A 21,250-nucleotide genomic window follows, 5' to 3' on the forward strand; every position below is an offset into this window, starting at 1 on the left:
TTTCCTCATGTCAATGGTGAAAAACTTCAGCCAACTTTAGCACCAAGGACTTTCCATATTATACAGCCAACCAGGGTTACGGCAGACGATCAATCGGTCACTCCCTGACTCCAGGACCTCAGGCATTAGCAGGGAGGCAGTCAGTCCAAGCCAGTGCAGGAAGTAGGGGCCTACTCCTCACTCTCCTCTGAGCTCAGGGCCTGTCCAGAGAAGCCATAAATAAGCAAGAAGCCCAGAGTTTGGGTTAGGAGGGCTCCTTGAAGTTAGGGTTCTGGAGAGATGGTTTAGAGGACACGGGTTCAATTCCCAGTAGCCACATGGTGGCTCATGAATGCTAACTACAGTCCCAGGAGATCTGGTGCCTTCTGGCCTTTGTGGGTACCACACACGCGTGATATGCAGGCAAAACACCCATACACATTAAAAAAAAAACTTTCAACTGGGTGTGGTGATTACACCTTTAATCCTGTCATTTTGGAGGCAGAGGTCAGGCTAGGCTGCATAAGACCCCTCACCTCCAAAAAAAAAAAATCTTCAGAAAAAGGATCCCCGTTTCCTGTAGAGACTGACACGTAGTGGGCGAAGGGACTTTTCCTGAGGCATAACAGAATAGGCCAGCAGATGGGGAAGTATAGGCTGACGGTGATCTTAGGTCAAGCCTCAGACCTCAGGAACCTGTTCACCTTTAATCCCAGCACTCGGAAGGTGGGGCAGGCAGATCTCCGTGAGTTCGAGGCCAGGCTGATCTACAGAGCGAGCTCCAGGACTGCCAGGGCTACACAGAAAAACCTTGTCTGGAAAAATGTGACAGATGGAAGGAAGAAAAGGGAAAGTTACATTTTTTTGAATTACCCAGACTTAGGAAATTGCTGCCTTTTAATTTACTTATTTATCCATTTAGTCTGTGTTTGCATGCACGTGTGGATATCAGAGGATAGTTTGCAGGAAATGCTTCTCTCTTCCCAGCAGGCAGGCTCTGGGGATTGACCTCAGGCTTGGTGACAAGCATCTTTAGCCACTGTGCCGTCTCGCGAGCCCTGCTGACTATCTTCTGAGCAAAAACACTTAATGTGACTGCATCTCACTGAATATCACTTCCCTGGATATGGCAGGTGTTGTTACATGATATGTGTATGGCACCTGACAGGCAGAGAAACGCTCTCAGAAAACCTAAGTTAGCACGCTTTGTTAAAGAGCTTGGAAAAGGCGCCCAGCAAAGTGTAAAGTTCCGCACAAGTTTTTGTTATCATCGTTGCGTCACCCTCTTAGCAATCCTTTATTCTTTCTGAGGTAGAGTGATGGCCCCTAGTTACCCTTGACCACGAAACGCGGGCTACAGCCTCGGATTAGGCGGTTCGCTGGCTTCCCCTGGCGGCCAATTTTTGGTACTGCTACTAGACCACTCCGGATTTTAGAGACGCGAGAAAGGGGAGCCGGGAGTTGTAGGCAGTGGGCGTGGCTGATGCGGAGCGGTGCGCACCGGGAGCTGTAGTTTACAGGTCCAGGCGATGGGCGGCCTCAGGCCGAAATCGGGACTCAACCGGATGGCTGTTGCTAGGCGAGGCTACCTGCCCCGGGGCTCGATCCTCGGGCTGCTCGGACTGGTCTTAGCCACCACCACCGCCTGGGACGTGGCTTCTCTGTACTGCAGCTTCAGCTCGTTCTGCGAATGCGACTTCAGGCCAGACTTGCCGGGTGAGAGGGGTGGGAGCCAAGGCGGAGGGGTGGGCAGCCGGTAGCTCGCTTGGGGTCGAAGCGGCTACAGCCGGGGCCGGCGGGGGGGGGGATCAGAGAGCCTCCGGCACAGTCCCGAGGCAAGGGTTTGTGGGTGCCCTGTGAAGAGGGGCGCGTGGTGGCTTATGGAAGGCCTCCCTTGAGGGGACTTGTCGCCGGGGGAGAAACCGGCCGGCGGCCCGGATCTGGGCTGTACCTGAGGCTGGCGCTCACTCGGGGCTGGTGCAATCCAGGGAACCCCCGCGAGGGGGCGCTGCTGCAAGGCTCTTGCTGAGTGGCTTCTCGGTCTCCCTGAGCAAATATCTCCAGAAGCCTCAGACATGCCTTTCCTCTTTGCCTTGATGGGTTTTTTTTTGTTTGTTTGTTTTAAATCATTTTATTGGTGTTTTTAGCCTGTATGTATATCTGTGTGAGGGTGCTGGATCCTGGAGTTACAGTTGTAAGATGCCATATGGGAATTGAACCCCGGTCCTCTAGAAGAGCAGTCAGTGCTCTTAACCACTGAGCCATCTCTCCAGTCCCCGTTGTTTTTGCTTTTTTGTTTGTTTGGGTTTTTTTGCTGTTTTTTTTTTTAATGATTTTTTTTTTATTGAGCTCTACATTTTTCTCTGCTCCCCTCCCTTCCTCTCCTCTCTCCTTCAACCCTCTCCCATGGTCTCCATGCTCACAATTTACTCAGGAGATCTTGTCTTTTTCTACTTCCCATGTAGATTAGATCTATGTATGTCTCTCTTAGAGTCCTCATTGTTGTCTAGGTTCTCTGGCATTGTGATTTGTAGGCTGGTTTTCTTTGCTTTATGTTTAAAAACCACTTATGAGTGAGTACATATGACAATTGTCTTTCTGGGTCTGGGTTACTTCACTTAAAATAGTGTTTTTTAGTTCCATCCATTTTGTTAATTTTTTTGCTGTGTAGTACTCCATTGTGTAAATGTATCACATTTTCCTTATCCATTCTTCGGTCGAGGGGCAATTTTTTTTTTTTTTTGGTTTTTCGAGACAGGGTTTCTCTGTGGCTTTGGAGCCTGTCTTGGAACTAGCTCTTGTAGACCAGGCTGGTCTTGAACTCACAGAGATCCGCCTGCCTCTGCCTCCCGAGTGCTGGGATTAAAGGCGTGCGCCACCATCGCCCGGCAATTTTTTTGTTTTTGAGACAGGGTTTTCTACATAGTGCTGACTCTCTTGGAACTCTGTAGACCAGGCTGGCCTCAAACTCACAGAGATCCACTTGGCTCTGCCTCCAGAGGGCTGGGATTAAGGGTTTGTGCCACCATGCCCGGCTGATTTTTCTTTTCCCTTCCCTTTCCTTCCCCTCCTTTTCTTTTTCCTTCCTTCCTTCCTTCCTTCCTTCCTCTTTCTTCCTATCTTTATTTACTCTTTTTTTTGAGGCAGTGTCTCACCATGTAAGTCTCCTTGGCTTGGAATTCATTGTATAGTCCAAACTGGCCTATACAGAGATTCCCTGCCTTTGCCTCCCAAGTGCTAGGATTAAAGGCGTGTTGGAACTCACCGTAAGCCCGGGCTAGCCTTTGATTAGCTGGACTGTTGCTGTTTCTGCCTCCCAAGTGTTGAGATTACAGACATGAGTCACCAGCCCTGCCATCTGCCTTGATACACATTCTATCTGTGGCCCTAGGTCTGGAGTGTGACCTGGCCCAGCACCTGGCTGGCCAGCATCTGGCCAAGGCCCTGGTGGGGAAGTCGCTGAAGGCCTTTATCCAGAACCCGGCCCCCAGCAAACCACTGGTCCTTTCCCTGCACGGCTGGACAGGCACTGGCAAGTCCTACGTCAGCTCCCTGCTGGCACAGTACCTCTTCCGGGGTGGCCTCCGCAGCCCTCATGTGCACCACTTCTCCCCCATCATCCACTTCCCACATCCCAGCCACACCGAGCAGTACAAGGTACGGTGGGTGTGTCCGGGCCCCTTTCCCAGCCCTAACCTGGAGAAGGTTCCAGCCCACACAGGGCTCACCGTGGTGTCAAGGAGGGGCTTGTTCTCTCTGATACTGGAGAGGAGGCATCAAGAGAGACTAGGGACCCACAGGGCAGATAGTACAGAGTATCTGTGTCTGCATTCTTGGGCCCCCTTAGCTCTTAGCCCCATTTGGTGCCAGCTCTGATTACTGCTGCTCCTGATCCATCTTAGCTGTCAACACTGTGGGGCAGGTTCAGCTTCCTTGTCATACAAATCGGTAGCTGTCATGAACTGACAATTGGGACACTGCTCGCCTGTTAATTGGCTGTGTGACCTTGGACAAGTCTCGGAGCCTCCCTGGGCTACGCTTTTACCATCTGTCTCAAGGGGTTGGTGTTCTCTGGAAACAGATCATCTCTCTGTTTTTCTTGGCTTGGGAAGAAGTTTGGGATTGGGGGCAAGTCTTGCACTTCTTTGGAACTCCTGTTTCTACCCCCACAGAAGGAACTCAAGAGCTGGGTCCAGGGGAACCTCACTGCCTGTGGCAGGTCTCTCTTCCTCTTCGATGAGGTGGACAAGCTGCCCCCTGGCCTGACGGAGGTCCTGCAGCCCTTCCTGGGCCCCTCCTGGGTTGTGTACGGGACCAACTATCGCAAAGCCATTTTCATCTTTATCAGGTGGGTTCAGCATGGGAGCAGGCACGGGGGGACACTGGTCAGAGGGTCAGCTGTCCAACTTGGGCCTGTGCTCCCAGCCCCTTACACTGTCCCTGGCGACTGTCATCAGAGGTGGCTGACTTCCCTCAGACTTTTAGGTCCCTGCTGCTGTGCGGAACCCCTGCCTGGCCATCCCTCTTGGGTAGCTGAGAGGACACAGGCCTGGGAGAAAAGGACCAGTGGCCCTGTTCCCAAGCCATGACTCCTTAGACCAAACTGCTGAGCTTCTTTGAGCACTGCCCCCTGCTTCAGAAGCTCGATCAGTGCTAATGCCCCACTGGCCCCTTGGGGAAAGCTACTTAAAGGGGAAATACATAGATCAAAGGACGCTGTGGCCTGAGTGGGATGGCGCACACTTGTAACCCAGCATTCTGGACCCAGTCAGGAGGATGGCTTCAGTAGCCAGACACTGTCAACCTCACCTCCCATTTGGTCTGTGAATTGCAAAGTACATGGCACATGCATGCTACAGAGACTTGGTTGTCATGGGAACTGGGAGGAGGAGGACCCGGACCACTCTGCGTACTGAGTCATGTTAGGTGTCACCTCTAGCCCCTCAATGAGTCTCAGCCTGGTGCTTGTGATTTTAGCAACACTGGTGGCGAGCAGATCAACCAGGTAGCCCTGGAGGCATGGCGCAGCCACAGGGACAGGGAAGAAATCAGCCTGCAGGAGCTGGAGCCAGCAGTCTCCCGAGCTGTGTTGGACAACCCTCACTGTAAGTTGGCTCTGGGACATCCTCGTGGGCTAGACCTGAGTGTCCCAAGTGGTGTCCATTGCATCAGAGTTGTTCCCCCAGGCCTCTGCACACCCCGCCGTTACCCAAGCAGCGGAGAAACAGCCCCACTCACTCAGCTTGCACCCCCACCCCCTACGGGGCATGAATTCCTGACTTGAAAAGCTCACCAGGCTTCCATGCCTACCTGCCCTTCCTGCAGATGGCTTCTGGCAGTCTGGCAACATGGAGGAACACCTGATCGATGCTGTGGTACCCTTCCTCCCACTCCAGCGGCATCACGTGCGCCACTGTATCCTCAATGAACTGGCTCAGCTGGGCCTGGAGCCCCAGGAGGAAGTGGTGCAGGCTGTGCTGGACAGCATCACCTACTTCCCGGAGGGTGAACAGCTCTTCTCCTCCAACGGCTGCAAGACAGTGGCCTCCCGAGTCACCTTTTTCCTCTGAGAACCCAGGTGGCATCACCGCCTCCTCTGTCTAGATGGACAAACAAGAAAGACCTGGGTCTCCTGAAGGGGTTCTCTTTTAAGCCGGCTGGCAAGCGGGACCTTGAGCACAGAATTAAGATGAAGAAAGGTGTTGGCCAGGCTGAGGAAGAAAGGCCTAGAAGGCATCTTCACCAGGAAACTCCTGGGCACCCCAGAACCTCATAGCCTTGCCACTGCCCTGTAGCCTGAGCCTTCTCAATGTGAACCGTACCTCAGGGATGACGGCTCATGGCTGCTCCCATCCTCGGCTTTTACCTGCACACCTTGCCAGCCGGGTTCCACGCGAGATCTCAGCCTGTGGCTGGACCTGGAAATCCAGCAAGGCCGGACTGGAACCTCACAGTTGGACCAAATGGAGGGCTCGAGCTGCCACCTGGGCCTGGACTTCAGTTTTTAATTTTATACAAGAGAACAGGGTTAATAAACATAGCCATGGGATCAGAACATTGACGAGGGTTTCTTGTTGCCCTTGGAGGAGGCAGCTTTTCTGAAAGCTAGGGTGTTGAGAAAATCTGCCCTCCCTTCAGCAAGGCCTTCTTATTGGCCCGTTCAGGGGGCAGCAGATTGGCTAGGGGTGGGTGAAAGCTCCGCCTTGCTGGAGCTCAGGTTCTGGTCCTGGGGATCCTGGGCTTTGCGGAGCTGCAGGCTCGGCTCCAGGACGGGGTCAGTCTTGTTGGAGCTCAGGTTCCCATCCTGGGGATCCTGGGCTTTGCGGAGCTGCAGGCTCGACTCCCGGAGGGGGTTGGTCTTGCTGGAGCTCAGGTTACCGTCCTGGGGATCCTGGGCTTTGTGGAGCTGCAGGCTCGGCTCCGCGAGGGGGTTGGTCTTGCTGGAGCTTGATGTTGTGCTCTCACTGGAGCTTGAGGTGTCCTCAGAACTGCTGGGCCCTGGACTCTGGTCCTGGGTCTCACTGGAACTACTACTGCTTCTGCCATGGGAAACGGTCTCGCTGGAAGTCTTTGTTGACTTCTCGCTGTGGACCTGGGACCTGGGTTTCCAGCTCTGGGCACGAACAGCCTTGGCTCTTCTGAGCCTCTGCTTTGGGGTCAGGGCAGGCCTGTTCTTTCTAGGCTTTGGACCCATGGTGGCTTTTGTCACTTTGGATTTCTGGCTGGGGCGTTGTCTTCCTGGGCTTTGCGTGGCTTCTGCCTTGCTGGAGTGGCGTCTTTGGCCATAGGCAGGTGTGGTCTCATGCAAGTTCTGGTCTGGGTTCTCAGAGGCCTGGGTGACCTTGGGGGCCCTGCTCAGGCCTAGTTTCTCCCTGTTCTTCCTGGGGTCTGAGGACTGAGGCCTTGAGTCTCCAGACATCACAGCTGTGTTGGAAGAGCTCCTATACTCCTGACTGTCTGATATGTCCATTCCCGAGGTGCTCAGGCTCAGGACTGGCAAAGAGTGGAGAGCAGCTGTTAGGCCTGCCTGTCTTTCCAGACAGCTCCGGGAAAAGGGACTTCCAGGCCACCTCCAGGCCATAGCTGGAGCCTCCCACCTCCTCCCTGTGCCTGGGCTGTACACAGGGCGAGCAGCTGCCTGAACACTGCTGACCCACCCAGCCGTTCTCCAGGCTCTCCCCAGCCCTGTTCTCCCACCAGACTCTGAACTCTGACCCAGCAGTACCCTGCCCATCCCTACCCCTGCTTATACATAGCTACCTCCTGCCCGTCCTTCAGCTCCTTGAGGTCTGCCTTGAGCTCTTGAAAGGTCTAATCACACCCCTGCCCTCTGAGCTCCAGTCCCATGCGCTTGGCTGGCTGTTCCCCTCGCTGACTTGGACAAGGACTGGGCCACTTACCCGTTACCAGTTGTTAGGCACAAGCCTGTGTCCGGGCACTTGGAGCATCACAGAGCAGTTTGGAGAGGATAACCAAATGGAATAAAGGGGACTAATTCTACCACCCTGCACCAAGGAGCAGTGGGGACACCCTTTCCGCAGCTACCACCTCACACCAGGGCTCGTGGGGAGCGGCTTTCTTGGTTTGCCCTTTCATCCCCTCTTAGCTGGTGATAGGAAAATTGGGAGTCAAAACCTTTTGGGTATACATGAGGTGTGTGGCTTAGTTCAGGGACACACTAAGGAGCAGAGAGGAAAAGGGGCAGGTATTGGAGGGAGAAGGGGGAAGTTGGCCTGAGGGTAACCGGTCCCTGCCCTGTGCCCATCCCACTGAGTCCTTACACTGCTGCTTCTAACTGAAGAGTCACCGTTCAGGGTCAGAGCTGTCCAGGGCAGAACCCAAGCTTCAGCACTTGACCTCTGACCTCTCTGCTGCTTTGGTCTATTAGGCTGAGCAGGAGCTTCAAGGACTTACTGCTGAAGACTGAGCCCGAGGAGGTCTGGTCCACGTAGCTGTCTGACAGGGATATCACCATGCGGGGCTTCACCTATAGCAAGAGTCAAGCTGGGGAGCTACAGATTGGGAGACCCTTGCTGCACCCACAGCTATGTGTCTGGAAGGTCACATGACAGTCCAGCCATCCCACCCACCCACCCCCATCCCCAAATAGGGTTTCTCTGTTGTAGCCTTGGCCTTGAACTTCAGAGAGCTACCTACCTCTGCCTCCATATTGCTGGGATTAACAGCATGTGCCACCACTACCCGGCTTATTTTCTGCTTTTGAAAATGTGTATGCATGCCCTGTGGTGGTGGCACACACCTTTAATCCCAGCACTTGGGAGGCAGAGGCAGGTGGATCTCTGTGAGTTTGAGACCAGCCTGGTCTTCAAGAGCTAGTTCCAGGACAGGCTCCAAAACTGCACAGAGAAACCCTGTCTGGGGCGGGTGGCGGGGGGGGGGGGGGGGGGAGTATGCACAAGTGATTGTGGGTACACAAGAGTGCAGGTGCCCACAGAGGCCAGGAGAGGGCGTCAGATAACCTGGAGCTGGAGTTCCAGGCTGCTGTGAGCTGTCCACTGGGTGCTGGAACTCACACTCAAGTCCTCTACAAAAGCAGTATTGCCTTTTAACCACTGAGCCATGTCTCCAGCTCTTTTTTTCCATTCCAGCACTCTGTCTCCCTGGCTTAGAGTTCCTCACAGACTCTGGGATGGATGGGAGCACCCAGGGGCTAAGACTGCAGGCAGGGGAGTAGAACATCGGTTCACATGGGGCCTGGCTTCTGCAAACTGAGCCCTGTGGAGTGCGTGTTGGAGCTGAGGAGCCTTTATTTCTTATATTCCATTCTTCCATCCACCCAGGGGGGATGCTTCTACTACAACTATTTCTCTTTTCTTAACATTATTTAATGATTTATTTATTCTTATTTTATGTGCATTGGTGTTTTGCCTGCATGTATGTCTGTATGAAGGTATCAGATCCCCTGGAACAGGAGTTACAGACAGTTGTGAGTTGCTATGTGGGTGTTGAGAATTGAACCTGGCTCCTTTGGAAGAACAGCCAGTGTTCTTAGCCACTGAGCCATCCCTCCAGCCCCACGACTATTTCATAGTTGAGAGAACAGAGCTCTGAGCACATAAGCAGCCTGCTGCGGCCACGTGTTGCTACGGAGAAAGCAAGTTTTGTGTCTAGCAGGACCTGTGGCCTCCTCCACCCACAGGGGTCACCTGTTGGCCATCCCTTGCCCCTGGGGCTCTCCACTGTGCCCCTGTGAGCATTTCCCACAGACGATGCCCACAATGATGAGTGGGTACATGGATCACATCTCTTCTCCCTATTGGGGAAGTAGGAAGGGCACTGGTGCCGCATTCACGACGGCTGCACAATGTCTTTGACTACAATACAGCCGTACTTGATATTTGTGGGCAGCAAAACTGGTTGATAGACCAGGTGAGCCATTCCTTAGGGGAACTGTATAAAAGGAACCAGAGATAGGACAGCAGGCCATATTCATTTAAAAAAAAAGGATTTAGGAATTGGAGCAGCCTTGTGCAGAAGTGGGGAGGGGCAAGGGCCTAGGAAGATGCATGCACAAAGGGCCTTCTGGGAGCTGAAAATGTGTTTGTTCACCTTGTGATGAGGCCATGGTAGACTAACCTTTCATTTAAGACTTGTATTCTTTTTTTTTTAAATATTTATTTATTTATTTATTATGTATACAGTATTTTATCTACATGTATTCCTGCAGGCCAGAAGAGGGCACCAGACCTTATTACAGATGGTTGTGAGCCACCATGTGGTTGCTGGGAATTGAACTCAGGACCTTTGGAAGAGCAGGCAATGCTCTTAACCACTGAGCCATCTCTCCAGCCCCCTCTTTTTTTTTTTTTTTTTTTTTTTCGAGACAGGGTTTCTCTGTGGCTTTGGAGCCTGTCCTGGAACTAGCTCTTGTAGACCAGGCTGGTCTCGAACTCACAGAGATCCACCTGTGTCTGTCTCCTGAGTACTGGGATTAAAGGCGTGTGCCACCACCACCCGGCTAAGACTTGTACTCTTGAAACTGGGTGTGATGGTTCATGCCTGTAGTCCCAGCACTTTGGAAGCTAAGGCAGGAGGATTGCTGAAGGTTTGAGGCTAGCCTAAGCTACATAACGAGTTCTAGACCAGCTGGGCTACACAGCAAGACACTGACTCTAAAACAGACTAGGGGCCAGGTGTGGCGGCACTCACCTTTAGTCTTAGCTCTGGGGAGGCAGAGGCAGGCCATTCTCTGTGAGTTTGAAGGCAGCTTTGTCTATTTTAGTGAGTTCATGCTAGCTCGGGCTGTGTAGTGAGAGCCTGTCTTGCAAAGCAATAACAACAAAGGCAGGAGATGAGTGCTTGCTATGCGCGTGTGAGCCCTGAGCGGAGACCCCACACCTGTGTGCAGTCTGGGGACGATGGCTGTGTGTGCCTGGAGCACCTGCACTGGAGGGAGTGGAGACAGGAGGGTTTCTGAGGCTATCTTATTCTCAGTAAGGTGAAACATGGTAGAGAAGGAAGGACACCTAACGTCCTCTGGCCTCCACGTGGGCATGTGTTCTGCACAGACAGCATAGATATAACACAAGACACACACACACACACACACACACACTTTGTATACTTGTCTATGCTATATTCAATGAAAAGACTTTTTGTTTTGTTTTTTTTTGAGACAGGGTTTCTCTGCAGCTTTGGAGCCTGTCCTGGAGCTAGCTCTTGTAGACCAGGCTGGTCTCGAACTCACAGAGGTCCGCCTGCCTCTGCCTCCTGAGTGCTGGGATTAACGGCATGTACCACCACCGCCCGGCTCAATGAAAAGACTATGAAAAACTGTAAGGAAAGCAAGGCACAAGTGGCCAGTGTCCCAAGCAGAGCATGATCGTAGCATCGTCTTACTATCAGAGAGGGGGGAGGTTCTTATATATACTGAAGGGGCAGAACAAACTCCATTTTGAAAAAGATCTCCATTTTAGACAGGACCTAACCTTACAGTCTGAGTTAACTAGCTTGTAATCAATAAACCCCAGTGTATTCGCATCGAATACCGGCTCTGTAGTGTGACGCAGGCACATGAAGTTGCCTGTGCTTACAGGGCACACACACCTCAGCCCCTTATCACTTGAATTGCCTTTTGCACGGTAGTCCAGCCTTCTTGAGTGAGTACCCAAGAATTTCTACAGTGAACCTAGCACCACTCCCCTCTCCACCTGGCTCCTGCTGCACCCACCATCTCTTTGGGGGAGGCCCTCGGGCCAGAGCCACATCCTCAGACCCATCAGTGAAGTTCCAGAAGCAAATCTGAGCCAGAGGTGTGGTGGCGCACGCATTTAATTCCACCACTCAGGAGGCAGAGACAGGCAGATCTGTGAGTTTGAGGCCAACTTGGTCTACAGAGCAAGTTCCAGGACAGCCAGGGCTGCACAGAGAAACCTTGTGGGCTGGAGGGGTAGAGGGGAAGCAAGTCCGAAAACCATCACAACCACAGGGCACCCTTGCTGTGGCTCCCCATCTTAGGTGCGGTCAGCCACACTAGACTCCAGGGTGTGGGCCCTAGCATAAGTTCCACTCACCTTTTTATCCTCTGCTCCTCTTCTCTTGAGTTCAGTCTTCCCTTGCAAGGTTGGAGGAGTAGCCAGTTCCTCTTCCAGGTTCCCCGTGAAAGTATATTCCCGATTCCAGGACTCCATCAAGGCTCGGGCTTTCTGACGTTCCATTAACCTCTGCCTGTCAAGTCATGGTCCCAGCCCTGGATCAGTCTCTGGAATTCAGCCTGCTGTCCTCAGGGACCAGACAGTGCAGGCCTTATGAGGCAACTAGACCAGAGGAGTTGTGCGTCCCCACCTGCTCCCATGGCTAGCCAGAGGTCCCACAAGCTTACATCACAATGCTTTGTGGGTGGATGGCCTTCGGACCACTTTCTAGCATCTGACTTAGCTGGAGCTTGGCCAGTTGGGCCACTTGGCTCTTAAGCACGTCCTCCACAGTCATGCCAGGAAAGAGGTTGGTCATCAGTGGTGCCATCTGCTGGGGTGGCACAGTGAGCAGGGGTTGGTGCTACCTTGCCCTCAAGGGACCAACAGGGAAGGCTTCTGCAAACTTTCTAGACTGGGGCCTTTTGCCCCCGAAGGAGCAGGTGATCCAGAGAAACAGACCGTTCTCTAATGGGGAGCAGGGCCTAACCTCGGAGCAGCTGGGCCTGTATTGAGTCTCCCTCTGTACCTGTGGGTGGATGGAGGGAGGGGATGCCAGCGGGCAGGAGGGCGAGAAGGAGTAGCAGCTCACTGTCACTGATTTAACAGTGGCCAGGGTGTGAATCTTCCTGGCCCAGTAGGAGCCCACCTTTGGATAGTTGGGGTTCAGGAGCAGCACAGTGGCAACATCCTGGCGGGCTCCCAAAATGTTCTGCAGGAGCTGTCGGCTCTTGGCCCGGTGCAGGTAGTACTGGGCCTTCTCAGGGTTGTGCTTGATGGCTGTTGAGAAGTGGTCCTCCGCTGTCTGGAACTGCCTGAGGGACATGCCCAAGGCTGCCATGAGCTGGGCCACCCATAAGAGATGGGCACTGAGGTGAAGGAAAAGTAGGGGCCTCTGATCCCGCCCACCATACTCCTCCCTCCCACTCCTGTCAGCCACTCTCTTGAAGAACCTGACACTTGCATACTATAACTTTGGTGGACCTAATATAGTTCTCTCTCTCTCTCTCTCTCTCTCTCTCTCTCTCTCTCTCTCTCTGTAGCTTTGGAGCCTGTCCTGGAACTAGCTTGTAGACCAGGCTGGCTTTGAACTGGGATTAAAGGCAGGCACCACCACTGCCTGGCTTTGTTTTATTTCTCAAGACAGGGTAAAACAGGGTCGCACTGTGTAGTCTTGGCTTTACTGGAATTTGATATGTAGACCAGGCTGGCCTAAACTCAGATGCACCCGTCTCTGCCTCCCAAGCACTAGTATTAAATAAAGGTGCGGGTCACTACATCCAGTGCTAACAGTTTTCAAAATGTGTATGGGTGTTTTGCCTGCATGTATGTTTGGGAACCATTTACACGCCTGATCACTTGGGACTGGGGTAAAAGATGGCTGTGAGTTGCCACGTGGGTGCTGGAAATCAACCTAAGTCCTGGAGGAATCTAGAGGAGGCTCATGGGCAGGTAGGCAGGCCTTTGAAATACATTCTAAGGCTGGTGGTGGTGGCACACGCCTTTAATCCCAGTATTCTGGAGGCAGAGGTAGGAAGAGCTCGGTGAGTTCAAGGCTAGCCTGATCTACAGAGCTAATTCGAGGACAGCCAGGGCTACACAAAGAAACTGTCTCAAAACCAAACAAAAAAAGTCATTCTTAATCATACATTATTGAATATTTAATTTTTTCATTAAAAAGCTTAATTTCTAATATCATCAAATGAAACTATTTGTGGTGACGATGGGAATAAAACCTCTGTCCAGAAGACAACTAGCAGGTGGCTTCTGGTGAACCCTGCCTGCCACCCTCCCTGGCCACACCCCTCCCACCCCCAGACACCTGCGAGTCTGCTCACAGAATCCCATCTTCTCCTGCAGCACACCCATGCGTAGGTTGGCTCCCTTGTCCTGCGGGCTCAGTGCCAGTGCCTGCTTGTAGTCTGCCTCCGCGAAGGCCAGGTTGCCCAGCTGGAAGAAGCAGTCTAGGACCCGAGGGCAAGGACTGAGTGCATCCCCAACTCCTGTAGCTAAACCAGGACCCAATCTGGCCACCTCGGACGTTCTCAGGGGCCTGACCACCCAGCTCACCCCCACGGTTGATGTACAGACTCTTCTCGTTCTGCTCGTCCCTGATCGCCTTGTTCAGCAGCAGCACGCCCTCCTGATAGGAGCCCTGGGTGTAGCAGTGCACAGCAAAGTCGTTGTAGGTCAGCAGCAGCTGGCGCTGTGCCTTCTGCACCAGGCTGTCCTGGCTGTCAGTCACCATGTCCAGCGCCTTCAGGAAGTCTTCCACAGCTGGGTCAAATTGCTGGAGCCGTCTATACATGGTCCCCCTATGGTGGTGGACGTGGCAGGTAGCAGGCGGACACAAGGACCAACGCATCCCACTTGACTAGAAAGCCACTGCCCACCCTGGGCCTTCAATCCATGACCTTTGACCATAGCCATGAATTATGCCTCAAGCCCCAGGCCTGATTTGGTGCTGGCCAAGTTGCTGCCAGGATAATCAGCAGTCACCAGCATCTTTTACTTCTTAAGCACAGTTTCCCATTTTGGGAATAGCTATGTGCAAGCCTCTATGTTTAGGACAACTTTGTGGAGTCAGTTCTCTCCACCCATATTTATACAGGTCCTGGGACTTGAGCTCAGGTCGACAGGCTTGTTCTGCAACCTACTCTACACACTGAGCCATCTCACGTGCCTTGTTCAGGACTTTGTACACACACACTTTAGCCAAGTGTTTAGATGAGAAAACACAGAATTAGGGAGATTGAATGGCACCAAATTCTTGAGGGACCAGATACAACCCCTAATATCATACCCTCTGAGCATGAACTACTCAGCAGGCCTGGCTGGGGTACTGGGAGACCACCTCGATGGTGCCAGGACCCCAGCTGAAGGCAGGTGAAGGTTCTTGGCACTAGAGAGAAACTGAAGCCTGGGGAGGGCCAGAGACTCTTTGGAGACCACACGACAGATTTGCAGGAGGAGCAGCCCCTCTCCACCCTGGTACCGGAAGAGGAAGAGGTTGGGGTCCAGGGGGTTGTTCTCAATGGCACAGCAGATACGCTTCAGTGCACGGTGCAGCTTGCCCTGCACGGCCAGGATGCTAGCGTCTTGAAAGGCCTGCTTGGCCTGGTTCACCATCATCTGGAGTAGGCCTTTGGCCTGTGGGTGCTTGGGATCGAAGAGCAGGGCGCTTCGAAGGTCCTGATAGCAGAGCTTGGGCTGCAGGTGGAGGTGGCATGCTGGGGTGATACTGTCCCAGTAGGGGGTAAAGAAGGGCAGGCCTCTAGGTGACAAGTTAACTTCACTCCATCCCTCCTGTGTCCCCTGCAATGTTGTTCTACATTTTTCACCTCGTGAACGAGGCAGGAAGCACTGGGGGAAAATCCACCCCAGCCTCAACATTAACATCTCCTTTCCAGGTGGAACCTCCTTGACCCCTGTCTGGGTACAGGCAGAGCACATTCCTAGGCAGACTCCTGCCTTCTGCTGCTGTGCAGGTTGGCCAGTCGCTCCACATTCTTAGCAAGCACCCCATTCTCCTTTGGGTAACTGGCTGGAGGGGACACTGGGAGGACTGGGCAATGGTGGGAGGGAGTGGCTGATTGGGCTCGGGCTGGAGAGCTGGCTGTATGGCCTTGCTCAATCATTCACCTTCCTCCAAGGGTTCCCAGCAGTCTTGGGTTTGACATAGCCACACACAGGACACGAGTGGGGGTGTGAGTCAGCAATAAAGCGTGATGATGGATATACTCGTGCCTTTGAGTCACCACCGGCACACTGAAGCCCAGCCCCTGACCAGAGCCTGTCTGGGTAGCCTTACTCAGCCACACTCCCTCCTTGCCTGGCCCCTCCTTCCTCTCTGACCCTCCCCACCTTGTTGCCAACACCCAGCTCACCTGGAATGCTGCCCTGCTCCGGAGCTCTTCCCTCCCACTGCATCAGCACTGCAGGACCCTCTCCTCAGCCCTTCTCCCCTCCTCTGGCACTCTGCCTCCTCCAGCTGACAGTTTCCGCAGCGGGAGCCATCCCTTAGAGGTTCCCTGCCCCAGGGAACACTCTCTCCCAGAAGACTGCAGGCCCCTCCTCTCTGCCTATGTTCTTAACCTGTTACCCAGCATCCCTTGTCCCCAAGCTGTACACTCTGTGCCCCTGCTTTACAACTTTCCACTGTGCAAATAAGAAAAGAAAGCAGGATACCAGGCCTAGTGACCCACGTCTTTAATCCCAGCAGAGGCAGAAGAATCTCTGAATTAGAGACCAGCCTGATCTACAGAGTGAGCTCCAAGACAGCATTGTCTCAGAAAAAAGCCGAAAGACCCTCCTCCTTACCCCTCCCCCAGATAAAAGAAAGAACAACACGGAAGGAAGGCAGGAAGGACTCTGCATCTCTAATGTCTACAGTGTCCTGGATGCCACACATTCGAGGGCTCAGTCAGTAGACGCTTCCTACACAGGCTTGAGGAGCACAGCTTGGATCCCCAGGACCCCTGTCTCAGTCCAGAGCTCTGAAGACACAAGGATAGTGTGACATACTCATTCCCCACCCCTTTTGTGGTTACCATGGAGACTAGTACAGTCTGGCACAGAGCCAGGCCTGAGTGATGAAGGACAGCTACCTTAGCAGGCAGGGTCCTCAGGGATAAGACTTCCAGCTGGCCTTGCCTCCTCTATAATCTTTGGGCATACTGGGGGCCACACGCCTGCCCTGCCCACTGTGCACTACCTTCTGGAAGAAGTTGTAGATCCGGGCCCGGAGGATGTAGACATCGGCACTGGCCCTGCCCTGCTTCACTTCCCTGGTGATGAGTGAGAGGCAGTCCTGATGTCGATTGAGGGCCAGCAGGCAGGCTATGCTGGGGGCGGAGGGCAGGGGTGCACTCAGCCTGGGACAGTAAGAGGCTGTGGGGAGGGGGGCCAGCGCGCCACACTCACCAGCGGTAACTGAAGGAAGGGTTCTGGGGCTGGAGGTCAGAGGCTTGCAAGAAGACATACAGGGCTTCCTGGAAGTCACACAGCTCGTACAAGCACTGGCCCTGAGGAGATGGGCACTGTCAGTTCTGCTCCAGCTCTGGGGACTCCACCGCTGGCAGAGGACAGGGAGAGACCTGAACAGACTCCAAGAGACAAGGATGGAAAGAGATGCAGAGCTGAGCAGAGACAGAGCGGGACAGTGGGTGACAGCAGAGACACAGCGGGACGGTGGGTGACAGCGGCAGAGTCACAGCGGGACAGTGTGGGTGACAGCAGCAGAGACAGTGGGACAGTGTGGGTGACAGCAGCAGAGACAGTGGGACAGTGTGGGTGACAGCAGGATGGTGGATGACAGCGGCAGAGTCACAGCAGGACAGTGGGTGACAGCAGAGACACAGCAGGACGGTGGATGACAGCGGCAGAGTCACAGCGGGACAGTGTGGGTGACAGCAGCAGAGACAGTGGGACAGTGTGGGTGACAGCAGGACGGTGGATGACAGCAGCGGGGCTCGCTCAGAGAGGCAAGGTGACTCCCCTCCCTAGGTCACACAGGAAGTGAGATGGCAGGACAGTTATCTGAGTGCCCGGGGGAGTCTCCCCTTCTTCTTCTCAGGTGTGTTTGTTTGGTTAGCTAGAGTTTCGCAGGGGAGTGTACACTGACCTTGAACTCAGAACAAGCTTCCTGCCTGTGTCTGAAGTGCTGGGATGGCAAACCTGAGCCACCTTGTCTGGCCTGTGTCTCTTTTCTATTTTATCTATCTATCTATCTATCTATCTATTTTATTTTATTTTACTTTTGGATTTTTGAGACAGGGTTTCTCCGTAGCTTTTGGTTCCTGTCCTGGAACTAGCTGGAACTAGACCAGGCTGGCCTCAAACTCACAGAGATCCACCTGCCTTTGCCTCCCGAGTACTGGGATTAAAGGCGTGTGCCACCACCGCCCGGCTATTTACTTTTTTTTTTTTTTTTTTTTTTGAGACAGGGTTTCTCTGTAGCTTTCTTCGGAGCCTGTCTTGGAACTAGCTCACAGAGATCCACCTGCCTCTGCCTCCAGAGTGCTGGGATTAAAGGCGTGCCACCACCGCCTGGTGCTTCTATTTATTTTGTAGAAGAGGGCAGGCCCCTGTTGCAGCACACTTGTGGAAGGCCTAGATAACTTGCAGGAGTCAGTTCTCTTACCATGTAGGTCTCAGATATCAAATTTGAGTTGTCAGGCTTAGAGGCAAGCACCCTCACCCGCTGAGCCCTCTCACTGGCCCCAAAGCTTCTTTGTAAGAACTGAATGATCTGGTGTCTTGTGGTATTAGGGCGCTAACTCAGGCCCTTGCTGTACCAGGCAAAAGGTCTACCACTGTTATACTCCAACTCAACTTCTACCCAATATCTGCCCTTCAAAAAAAAAAAAAACCAGACAATTCTGGGTGGTGGAGGTGCACACCTTTAATCTTAGCACTCAGGAGGCAGAGGGAGGTGAATCTCTGTGAGCTCAAAGCCAGCTTGGCCTACAGAGCAAGTTCCAGGACAGTCAACACTACACAGAGAAAAACCTGTCAAAAAAAAAAAAAAAGCAAAAACAAAAAACAGATCTTGAGGGCTGAGGGTAGTGAGATGACTCACCGGGAAGATAACCTGAGTTTGATGCCCAGAGCCCACATGGGACAAAGAGACAACTGATTCAATAGTTGGATAAATAATTATTAATGTATAAATAAATATGAAAGCAAATGTTGAGCAGTTAACCTTTTACTTGGTACTAGGATGGTGCCCAGGGCCCCTGTATGCAAGGCAGGTGTCCTGGCACTGAGCAACACCCCTACCGATGCACATAAATTGAATCTAAAATTGAGTTGTCATACTTGCCACTTTTGATAACTCAACATTTCCATGTGGCTGGTGGCCACCCTACTGGCTGGAGGGCAGGCCTATGGCTGGTGTGTGGTGTGCACTCCTCTGTGGGCGGGAGCCGCCTAGGCACCTGTAGGTAGAGTACAAAGGCCAGCCGCTCCAGGTATTTGCTGTTCTCTGGCTGGTAGGTGTAGGCCCTGCGCAGGTTCTGCAGGGCGGAGGAGAAATCGCAGAGCTGGATGAATGCCTCGGCACGGAAAACATAGAAGTCTGCCTGAAAGCAGAGAGACCCAGGTTGCTGTGTCCTCTCCATCGTCTGCCCCTTGTCTTAAAACAATTTGCTGGGCGGTGGTGGCGCACGCACGTGGGAGGCAGATGCTAGCAGATCTCTGTGAGATTCAGCTGGTCTACAGAGCTAGTTCCAGGATAGGGTCCAAAGCTACACAGAGAAACCCTATCTCAGGGGCGGGGGGGGGGGAATTTAAGGGGTCCAGGGAGGAAGGGTCTAGCAGGTATGTCGTGAGGGAGAGGCTTCCAGAGGCCGCGGTGACTCACCCTCCTCTTACCATATTGGGGTTCAGGTGGAGAGCGCGGGAGAAGTAGAGCACGGCATTCTCCCAGTCCTCTTGTTCTAGGCACTGATGGCCATGGTGATAGCTGTGAGGACAGGACAGGAGGGTTCAGGCAGTGGGGCTGGCCTTGATCTTGGACCAGCCCAAGATATTCTCAGGGCTACGCAAGGCAGGTAGGAGGGAGGGTTGAGGTAAAGAGGCTGGAGAAGCAAGCAGTGTTCCGGGGAGGGCAGGGTGGCCTTCTTGGAGCCCTTCCGGCTCTTTTTACCCTTTTATCCATTAGTGTTCACTGAGTCCCAGAAGGGACAGCGGTCCAGGCCAGGGCTGTACTCCATGTTAATGGTTGTGTGAAGCAGGAACCTGGGGCTGGGGACCTGGAAGTCACTCACTACTCTTTGACTTTGACAGGTACTGTTGATCCTCCTGTCCTTGGTTTCCTATCCATTCTGTAGAACACGTGGCTTGTCCCAAAGATACGTTGCAGGGTCTTCTCTCTGTCTTCAGGAGCATGAACACGTAGCTTTGGAACTTTCTTCGAGTGGGCATTGTCAGGCACCTAGGAACGAATTGGGCAGGAAGCTCGGAAGGCCTCAGGAGGCACCCTACATCACCTCCACTCTTTCCCCAGGGACTTTGCCTGGTGGAGGAGGTGTGGGAATGGCCCCTGGGAGAAGGAACACCCAGTCTGGGATTCAGCTGTGTTCCAGCATTTCTCTAGCCCTGCCTCTCTCAACCTCTCCTGTGGTCAAGCTTAGGGGGATGAGGGTCCTTGTAGCCCCTGCACCCGCACCCTCTGCTCTCTCCTTGTGCTGTATATAGTTGTCCATTATTCTCAGCACCCCAGTTCAGACCCTGGTCCACATCTGGGCTTTAAGGTTCCTTGTAAATCCCCTGGGACTCTCACACCCTGCAGGCCACACTGAGCAAACACGTCCCCTGACCTCTCACTTCCCATCATCACCAGAATCAGGGCTGGTTGGTGGTGGCACACACCTTTAATACCATTGTAGGATGAAAAGGGCCAAGAGAACACACCCCACCCCTGACCAGACTCTCAGTAGACCTGGGCCAAGGAAAAACATCCTGACCTGAACTTTACCCCCACCAATCCCTGAGCTTGCCCCAGAACCAGGCTACAAAGGTGCACCAATCCCAAGTCACCCTGGAAAGTTCTGCTCACCCCCCAAGAAGCCTCATGTAAACTGTACCCTGTTCAGTTTTGCGGCTGCCCCTCATCCTAAAGGGAGCTACTTTCCTGGATTTTCTCTCCCCATTCTTGAGTGAGGTTTGTAGTGAGGGGTGACGTCACATTTTTACCAGCGGGGAGCCCAGCTGTAACAGCTTTGGTCAGAGTTGGAGCAGAATTGTAACATTTTCGCTGGGGAAACTTCCCCTGACAGAGCAGAGTTGTTACATGGGGTTGGGGGGGCGGGGTGTTACAGGACACAGGACTGGACCGGCACACTAGAATACTTGGCTGCAGCAGAACTGTAACCCTTTCACTGCGGAAACTTCATTCGGAACAGCTGTTACACTTGCACTGGGGAAACCTGGAGCACAGCTATGAACTGCTATGCTTTCGGTGACGTGGTATTCCTTGGCTCCCGACTCCCAGGATACTTGACCATCTGAGCTCCAACATTAACAACCCGAGTCAGAGGCAGGCAGATTTCTCTGAGTCTACATAACGAAACCCCATCAAAAACAAAACAAGCAGGGCGGTGGTGGCACACGCCCTTTATTCCAGCATTCAGGAGGCAGAGGCAGGCGGATCTCTGAGTTAGAAAGCCAGTCTGGTCTATAGAGTGAGTTCCAGGGCAGCCAGGGCTACAAAAGGAAATCCTGTCTTGAAAATTCAAAACAACAATTAAAAATCTCTCCTTTGGGAGTAGGCGGCCAGTCACCCTTCTCCCCTCCCACATTTTCCTGAAGGGCTTGACCGGCTTCACCCCAGCCCTCACCTGGCTGTGGTCAGTCATGACCGGTTTCCAGACTGACCTCGGGCTGAGCTAACTCCCTGGTTTCCCTGTCTCCGCTGTTGCTAGGCACCTGCTCCAGGATGCCCAGAGGCTCCGCCCATTTAGCTACGCCTCGAGAGTCTGTAGAAAATTACTTGTAGCCTACGTCAAGGGGAGAATCAGCCGGCGCTCGAGCCGAAGGCTGAGCAAAGGCTCGGGGTGGTACAGGGTGACGCGACGACCTGGAACGCACGCAGAGGCCCTCCGTGGCCCGCGCCC

General features: G+C 53.3%; 1 protein-coding gene across 1 annotated transcript; it reads right to left on the minus strand.

Annotated features, from left to right (window-relative positions):
* Positions 1–1,493: 1,493 nt before the first annotated feature.
* Positions 1,494–21,088, minus strand: Ttc16 (tetratricopeptide repeat domain 16). Its single transcript, XM_041674936.1, is given in 16 exon segments — positions 1,494–1,743; positions 5,290–5,579; positions 6,182–6,972; positions 7,894–7,966; positions 11,514–11,667; positions 11,822–11,964; positions 12,283–12,448; positions 13,456–13,597; positions 13,704–13,948; positions 14,629–14,843; positions 16,348–16,477; positions 16,557–16,657; positions 18,572–18,715; positions 19,008–19,098; positions 19,403–19,569; positions 20,975–21,088. Coding segments are annotated over 16 exon segments (3,120 nt in total). The 5' UTR covers positions 20,993–21,088.
* Positions 21,089–21,250: the final 162 nt, after the last annotated feature.

The sequence above is a fragment of the Microtus oregoni genome, unplaced genomic scaffold, assembly GCF_018167655.1.
Source record: "Microtus oregoni isolate MIOR12 unplaced genomic scaffold, Mior012 000025F_ref0000491, whole genome shotgun sequence".
In the NCBI taxonomy this organism is placed as follows: Eukaryota; Metazoa; Chordata; class Mammalia; order Rodentia; family Cricetidae; genus Microtus; species Microtus oregoni.